Consider the following 9,292-nt stretch of genomic DNA (forward strand, 5'->3'; position numbering starts at 1 on the left):
AGGTGCTTTAAACTCGTGAGTATTTGTACGCACGCACGAAAGTTTCTCCAATCAGGGTGGTTTCAATTTATGGAGAAAAGACACTATGCCATCCAAGATAGTTTCGCGTAAAATAAGATTAAATGAATTCTCTACTTTGCTCAATCATGCAAATAGTCATTAGCCTGATAAACCACTTAAAATATTACTCAGTTCCTCTACCATGTCGGACTTCCTCAATGCACCAAAAAATTGTTTGATGCTAAACTGTATGAGAGAAAACGTTGAATGCCCTGAAAATACATTTACTGAAAACTAAGTAAGAGGTCTTAGCACCATATGCTCGGGAATTAAGAGAGTGCTGAATAGTATTTGAAGCGGAAACTTTCGTCAGTCAACGAGAATCTTTGATTATTCTACTTCCCACGGATCTTTACGTCTGTGCCGAAAATGACTCAGCAACAAAGCACATTGTTTTTTCCACAAGGAGCCCAGTACAGCACATATGAGACACATATGCGTAAACTCAAACTGTTTAAGTCGCTTCGGTCCACAGTGTTTCCTCAGGCGAAGAAAAATTCTAGTTTAAAACGAGATACGAGATTTTATTGTAAACGCTTCACCCTGATGGTTTTTAATCATATGGTTGAAAGGCACGAAAAAAGTTTGGGAATCACTTAAAAATGAATTTGACCCAAAGTGAAAGCATGTACACAATTGCACTTCACACCCCTGTGTCAAGTTCAACTTCTGTATAAATCGTGGAGATCGACCCTTTTCGCCTTGATTATACGTAGCCTAATACAGGGGCGGCGCCACAATATTTTAGATTTTTTTTCAGCAAATCAATATAAAGCGTTGTTTTGCTTTAAATAGTTTTATAAATGCTAATGATTTTGTGTTACCAAGAATACATACCACAACGTGTATATAATGCAGACCAGAAATTTTGTATATCAGGACCAAAATTTTTTATATTTATATGATGTCACTTCTGATCCCTATGACGTCATTAATTTTTTTTTTTACCTGGAATGAGTTTTTACTAAGACATTCTACAACTGTGCGAAGTTTCATCACTTAAGCATGAGTGGTTCAGGATTTATAATCCGCGGGCACTTTTAGCCATAAGATTTATTTCCTTTAAAATTTCATTCGATTGTTCGGGGTTCCCGTGTAAACCTTCATAGGAAAACAACGACAAAAAAAACTGGTTATTTATTGAAAATCGACCAAATCAGATTGTGAATTTCTACTCTTGGCTAGAAATTAGAGGAAAAGATAGCGAATTTTGGCCAAATAATTTTTTTACTAAGGCAAACTGCAAACACGAGAAACAGAATAAATACCTCCAGAAACCCATTGTTCTTATTTTACAGCTTTTAACTGAACCGAACTATTTATGGTACAGTCAATGTAAATTTATTATTTTGCACCGTCAGTCGAGTCATTTTTTGAGAACAGACGACATTGCGTGATCCTGTGCCGCTTATAAGTTTTCACAAGATGGGTCCGAGAGACATTTTTTATTATGCGAAGTCAGTGTGCTATTACTTTATTCGGAGAAACTTTCGCAAATTTCGCGTTTTTTGGCCTTTTTCGCGAAACTTTCAAAATAGCCATTCGCAAAAGTTTATTCAGTACAAACTTTCTAAATTGTCCACTGCTGTTACGTCTTAACTAACCTTGTCATAGCTGTAATTACATTTTGTTTTTGTTTTTTTGACGTTCGAATTTTCACTTAAAAAGGTTATCTAGATAGATTTTTTATGTGACTAAACTAACATATTCCTATTTTACTCTCAAATCACGTGCTTTGCTGACTCTAAATGTTTTGCAATGGTCGGGTGCATATATGAAGTTATGGCCTGAGAGAAAATATTTTTGAAAAAATGCAACAGAACTGCATTTTCCTTTAACACCATTGAACAAGTTCATCAGTATTTTGTGTATACCGCGGTGATGCCAAGAAGACCATGTCACAAAATAAAACAATGAACTGATAAAGAACTTACAGGCTGTAACACAAATATGAAAACAAGCGAGTAAAAATGGACTTTATTTCAATGACAGTATGAGCTAATAAAATAAAAGGACGAGCTAAAAAATAAGGCAAACGGTTTACCAACGTATACCTTTTGAAAGCCGCGAATTCTTAATGCTAAACAGACAGGTTGGATCACAGCTACTTCTTAGCAAAGATAACAGTTCATCTGCAACTCAGCTCAGCAAAAACAAGAAACAAAAATTTACAGCTAGCAGCAAACTGAATACACAGCTAACAGCAACCGGGTGCAATTTAACAGAAACAGCTCTGCATCACTTAACAGCCGGTGTGAAAATTGTCAATAATTATGTACATTGAGCAGCAAACAGTCAGCAGAACTTAATGAAGACAACAGCAGTTGAACAAGCAGTATTGGATATAAAAACTGGTATTAAAACCTAATAAAAAGAAATCGTATTAAAATCTTGAAAATATGAAGTATTAGCATTACGTTAACACTGTCAAGAATTTACACAGAAGAATACATATATAAAATATGTCATCACATGTATAACGGAAAAAAGCTGATAATCTATAGCTTTATACTCAACTTCAGTAACACAGCTGAAGGAGAACAGTTTTTTGCATGACATGACATTATTTCTGTTTTTCAGTCATGGCGGGACCTGGAACGAGATCTAGAGCGTGACCTAGATCTTTTTGGCGAATCAGAATGTCTTGACGAAGATCGTCTTGGTGATCTTCTTGGGGACGGCGATCTCTTGGGGGACTGAGATCTACGTGGTGACGGAGATCTCTTGTGATAACGAGGTGAACGCGATCTACTCCTTGAACGTCTGTGTGATCTTGAACGAGATCTGGATCGGGAATAGGAACGTCTCCTAAAAGAATAATAACATGTTGTCAGTTCGGTCAGGATACTATAGTAATGGCATGCACGCCTTGTTTCATTAACCAACTGATTGGCTAAAATGGGTGAGGTAAAGATCAGGCGAAATTAGGCAATTGACTAGGCTATAATTTTGGAAAGTTAACTGTCTTTAAAGTTTGAATAATTTAACAAGTAACCTGCAAAACAGTTCTTGCCCAGGCTATTCAAATTAAGATTCTCATTAATACTGGCCTAAAAAGTTGCGAGAAAAAAAGTTTTGAGAAAGAAATTTTTTGCCAGTTGAGTCTCGAATGATTTTTTGTGAAAGAACGTTCAGCCAATGAACACTATCAAAAATATTTCTAAAAAAAGTGAATTAAAAATCAGACGCGAATTTTTTATATTTTCAGTATAATTGGAGAATGCCTAAATTTTTCACAAATGAGCATTTTTATAGATTACGGTAAAAACCAGCTGTTGCAAAAATAAATTCCTGCAAACAGATATGGGAGACTCTAAAATTGGCAGGCCACATCTTTGTTGGGGTCATAAATGCACAAAGGTTCATATTTCAGGTTTGAAATTTATGGCACTGATTTGTTGCCACATGTTATGCTTATACAAGGAATTTTTAGACAGATCTGGGGACAATATGAGGTTATTCTATCTAACAGGTTGAAATAGTTTGGGTGGAAAGTAGTACTTTGCAACGCAGGAGTCCACCAGATTATGGATAATCAGAATGTCTGCAAAAAATTGTATTCTATCACCCACAAAATGCAAAACATTTCTTTTTTTCTAACCGTAAAAAAATTGACATTAAGAAATTCCTCTGTAGTTACATTAAACATGACAAGGCGGAAAAATTATTGCAGTCTAGTTATTTTTGTAATGAAATAAATGACTTTTTAATTAACATGTGAAATTACAAATCTATACAGTGAGCTCAAGATGTCAAACATAGTGACAAAAATGCACAATTGAATAAACCATTCAGATGTTTAAAAAAAGATTGATTTACCTTGGTGGAGAACGTCTACGGTCTCTGTTTCTTCCACCATCTCTCCTATCTCTGTCTCGATAACCATAGCTGCCACGGTCTCTGTAGCGATTACCACTTCCCTGTCGTCGAGGATCATACTGGTTTGATGGACGTCCGTATCGGGCCATTGCTACTCGGATTTCACGACCATCAATTACCTAAAAGAGTTAAAACAGATCTGTAACCTTTTTGAAAGGCTAAAATTTCAGAATTAAAAGTTAAAATGAATTTGTTTAAAATTTTTTTTCATACAGCGAAACAGCTTTGGGCACCACAGAACACATGTAAATATTGATGCTGATTTTCTTACGATTTTTAAAAAAAGTTTGTTTTTTTGCTAAAATTGTCTGAAATTTCTTATTATCTCCTTGACTCAGCCTTAAATGCTTTGGTTTTTATTAATTGATTAGCGAAAACCATATAATATCACAGCACAAAAACTGCTATCTGCTAAATTTTAGTCTAGGTATTTAAAATGAGCATTATTACCTCCCCATCCATTTTATCCATAGCGTCTTCAGCACTTCGTTCATCGTAAAAGCGAACAAATGCAAAGCCTCTAGATTCATGAGTGTTTCTGTCCCTTGGAATATAAATGTCACCAACTCTTCCAAATTTTCGGAAATAACTAATAGATAAGAAGAAAACATAATTAGAATTCATATTATGAACACCAGGGACACAATTTTTATACATAATATTCTCAACTTAGTGCAAAGGGCAGAATCACCTTTCCAAATCACCCATCGTAGTTCCATATGATAAGTTATCAATTTTGATACTGTAAAGATGGTTAATATTTGGAGGTGTCCTGGAACCTGGATGTATCCCCGGCATTTTTAAGCTGGAACTTATTTCAACTAGTGGAAACTGGAGCACAGCAAAAACAGGATCACTGCATCACTGCTTTAAAAGATTCACGCGCAAAGTGAAAGGTATTTATGACACAGCAACAACAGCATATGCATAGGCAGGAACTGTAATTTTTTAGTACAGCAACTTTTCTTATGGCTTATTTCCAAAAACTGCAGCACAGAAACTCCAAATCACTTCGTTTTGATTCTCCAACTCCGCACAATTTCTATTTAACAATACCAAAAAAGGTTAAATTTAAGTTGAAACGAGTACCTTTTCGATGCCTAATAGACAACACCACCAACCGCTAAATAATTTTTGAATTTTTTTCACCCTTTGTAACTCTTTCTTAATTATTTATGCAAACTTAAACTTTTCATTTATTAGGCCTCTCACATACTGTTGTCATTCTGTTGTCTTGTACTTTTGTGTTTGATTTTAACATATAAACAACCCACATACTAGTGACAATCGAAAAGTTTTCCAAAGCCTGACTATCTTAAAATGTATGTAATTTGTATAATTTGTATAGAAAACTAATAAAGTTTGTTTAAAGGTTGCATATTTTAAAATAATATAATATGTCATTCATAACCAGAAAATTAATAAAGTTTGTTTCGTTATACAAGTTGTTTATATTAATTTAGCTATTAGCACATCTTTTTTAAAAATAATAACAAAGTTTATTTTGTTACATCAAAAACGCGAACGGCCATATTGTATTATAAAATCATCAAAATGCAATCATACAAAGCTTAAATAATGCAATATCTCGTTTTTAACCATCAAAATAAGGTTGTTTAAAACGTTGGTTAATTCTCGTTTTATGGTTTTACTTAAAAAATTATCAGGGTTTCCACTCATTTTACAACTAATTTCTTAAGGATATGCGGGAGAATTTATTCTATTTGCATGGAAAACACAGTTTGATTTAGGATTTTTTTGCATGTTCAGGAGGCAATGGGAACCCGGAAATTGCATTACAAGACAATTTTTTTTATAATATTTATTTCCTGAGCACTCTTGGGCCTCAAAAAAAAAAAAAAAAACATTTATGCACATGTATTTTTTTCAAAAAAAATTAATTCCAATACTTTTCTTTGCATACTATGCACATACCTCATGTCAATGCTATTTGATTAGAATTATTCCCTATCCTGTGTTCATTTGAGGCCCAAGAGTATGTGTACTATTGAAGCAGCATTTGTATAATGATAGGAAAAAACATACAAGCATTTAAGACTGTTTCTCCAACCACCTGTTGTTTAACTTCTTCTATTAGGGACCAAAGACCAATAAAATAAATCGTACACAACTATAGACCACCCATAAACCAAATAATAAATCTGATGAAAAATCGTTTAAAAATTTATTAGCAATCACTTTTTTGAAACAAAATATGACTGGACCTAAGGTAACAACTGAGTTTATGGTATGTGTCAATACAACAAATGTGCAAATCTGTAATCAAAGAGGAGTCGCAACATGCCATGGATTTTACCAAAAATGAGGTTGGCATTTAAATGGTAACCTTAACATGATATTAGCTGCCAAAATTTTGTTGATTCATGCTGCAATGTAGCTTAGCATTGATGGCTGCATATAACATTGATATTGTACCTTAAAATTGTCAGCAGTTTACTTGATTGTTACCAGATTTCAAGTTGCAACAAAGAAGCTTTCTTATGGACGTACATATGTAAGTGGAATTTTTTTTATAGACTTTTTCATACACGTTAAGATTATAAACTCTAAAACACAATCAGGGCTTACACTTATTTTTAAATATTAGATTTGGGGAGATTTAAGGACTTTTGATGAGAATTTTAATAGTAAAAGTGCCAATGCAAGTATATCCAAGTTTGCACTGCTGCAAATGTAAAAAATGTTTTTGTTCTTCCAACTGCTGAGTGTGTAAATGTTGCAGGCGATTTAAAAGGTAAAATTGTTTGTGCAACCCAACACAAATAATTTTTTACATTATGTTTAAACAGGTTGTGTTAGAAGCCCTGAGTGTATGTTCTTTAACGTTGTAGCTGAAATAACTTAAAAGAAATTAATAATATTGAATAATAGGTAAAGAAATAATGATACTTTTAAATCAAAAAAATTTAGATACCTAACAAAAATCCATTTTTTAATGAATTGACACGAAAAGTTTTATTGCATATAATCATTTGACCTTTAAAATTTTTTTGGTACAAATACCCACTGTCTTGATGTTTATATACACAAAAATAAAGAGTTTCAAATAGTATTTGTTTCGCATTTTCTAGCTTTGTTCATTCAAAATATGTTTGTTTACCTGCTAAAAGAATTGTTACACCAGTTAGCAATTTACGTAAAAGAAAGTCCTCATTAACACTGTCATGACAGCAACCATAGAACCACTTTGACCTTAAATATATCGAGAACCAAGGTTTGCAAATATATGAAGATTTAATGACACTTTTAAGTCCAACTTGTTAACAAGCGTTAAATCTCATTTGAAAGGAAAATTGGGCTTTGAAAAATGCATAAAAAGACCAGTTTTGAATTACTTTTTTATTAGAACTTTCAGCTATTCAAAAATTTGGAAAATATTTGTAAAAATCTACTTTTGAAGGAGACTTCCTTAAGGAGGAGATTTTAGTACATTGAAAAAAATTAAGAACATTTTTCCAAAGAATTTGAAAAAATTTGAGAAGCATGTGACAAAACATGTACTTTTGTGAAAGGAAAATTGAGATTTGAAAAATCTACTTTTGGTTATTTAAGAAACCAACGAGCAAAAGAACAGATGTTCAGTCTAATTTACCACACCTATCCAATTTCGAGATGCAGGGTTGGAGATTCAAGCTTCTTTGGTTCTGATATTTTAATGTTTGGCAAAAAGAATCTGGGGGGGGGGGGGGGGAAGGCAGGTATTGTCTTTATAGCAGTTTCCCATTGTTAGGATTTGGATTTTAAATAGATTTGCAGTAGTTTACTAATTTAATTTCAAATAACACATCACTACTTTTTAGCCTTGACAATGGCAAGTGCCAAGTTGAACAAAAATACTACGGAAGTAAAATACAAATCACCCAAAAAAACGTTCAACTTTGCATTGGCTCTGATGCTATACTATTGCTGAGACAGTCAGGAACAACCATAAATTAGGCTATCACACCAAATTAGGATAATAGCTTAGTTAGGATATTTTTCATAGACTAGTTAGATCATCTCCTATTTAGGAGATGTTTTCTTACGATTATCTCAACACCAAGTCTAGTCGCACTATCTTTTTTCGGAGTTTTATTGCTCATTGCATCATTTTCGTTTGAGCAAAATTTTTTATAGTTTGCTTTACGGGACTAAAAATTATACGTCAAAAGTCTTTTGATCGGCTAGTTAGACCAGGAATAGTCTATTTATGCTATGCGCCACAATGCTGAAAACATGTGCAAGCCTTTTTCCAGAAGCAACCATGGCCGTAAAACAAAGAAGCTATAACAGCACACACTTTCTTAATCAAAACAACGCAAATAATAAGAAAAATATATTTGGGGCATTAAGAAGAGGTTCTATAGAAGTTTTTAGCTAACAAAATCATTGCAACCATGCAACAGAACAGTGATATGCAGCAAAAACCATGTTAATAGCCTAATTAGGAGAGATAAATCGCCTCAATAGGCTATCGTAGACTAATAAGACTATCCTAGCCTAATTTGTGGTTATCCCTGACTGTAAGATGCTACAATTCCTGTGGTTCTTAGCTATGTATGACTTACTCAGTTAGTGTATACAGTCCATATTACATAACATTATAATGGATGGCTATGAAAATATCATTTCATGAACCTTACGTCCATGATGAAACTTGTGCACTTTACCAAACAGACAGCCTTAAAATTTTTGCTGAGTTAAAAAATGATGTTACGGAATCACGAATATCAAATGCGATATATTTTTATCCACTTTGTTGCGACGGGTAAATTGAAAGGACGGGCGAACCTGTGGATTTTTCCACGGGCTAACAACTAGTACAGTCCATATTACATTACATTACAATGGATGGCTATAATATGATATACTGAGCCTCACATCCATGATGAAAGTTGTGCATTTTACAGAGCAGACAGCCTAAACATTGGGGTAGATCACAGATGCAAAAATTTTTGTGCAGTGGGGTGCAAAAAGAAAACTTTATTCAATGGATAAAATTAAATTAAATAAAGGCCTTTTAATATTAATAAACTGGAACTATTAAATGATTATATCGCTAAAATATGCATGACTTGCATTTCTCTCTAACCTTTCTAATTGATCCATCGTAGTTCTGTAAGTCAAATTATCAACTTTTAAACTGACCATTCCTTCAATGTTAGGAGGGCCCTTGGTTCCATCATATTTGCTCATTTTATGTTTTTAAATGCAACACGTTGACCAAACTATAAAGTAGCTAACAAAACGAAGAATGATTTGACTTGACCCTCTCTCTTTCTTTGTCTGGCGCCCTGGTCCAACATTCGATTTGAAAAGGTGGCCTGGTGGTCTGGGTTTGAATAAAAAGGCG

The 9,292-nt window shown here is 33.6% G+C and overlaps 1 protein-coding gene across 2 annotated transcripts; it reads right to left on the reverse strand.

Annotated features, from left to right (window-relative positions):
* Positions 1–2,025: 2,025 nt before the first annotated feature.
* LOC130649503 (serine/arginine-rich splicing factor 2-like) lies at positions 2,026–9,267 on the reverse strand. Of its 2 annotated transcripts, XM_057455787.1 has the most exons (5): positions 9,032–9,173; positions 4,631–4,981; positions 4,390–4,528; positions 3,880–4,058; positions 2,026–2,868 (listed from the first exon to the last, which is right to left on the reverse strand). In XM_057455787.1, exons 2-5 carry the CDS (start codon positions 4,735–4,737, stop codon positions 2,637–2,639), a joined length of 657 nt encoding a protein of 218 aa, XP_057311770.1. In that variant the 5' UTR covers positions 4,738–4,981; positions 9,032–9,173; the 3' UTR covers positions 2,026–2,636. The 2 variants fall into 2 exon arrangements, with proteins under 2 accessions (XP_057311770.1, XP_057311771.1); XM_057455788.1 differs by lacking the exon at positions 4,631–4,981 and having other exon boundaries at positions 9,032–9,267.
* Between the last annotated feature and the right edge of the window lie 25 nt (positions 9,268–9,292).

The sequence above is a fragment of the Hydractinia symbiolongicarpus genome, chromosome 7 (assembly GCF_029227915.1).
Source record: "Hydractinia symbiolongicarpus strain clone_291-10 chromosome 7, HSymV2.1, whole genome shotgun sequence".
Lineage (NCBI taxonomy): Eukaryota > Metazoa > Cnidaria > Hydrozoa > Anthoathecata > Hydractiniidae > Hydractinia > Hydractinia symbiolongicarpus.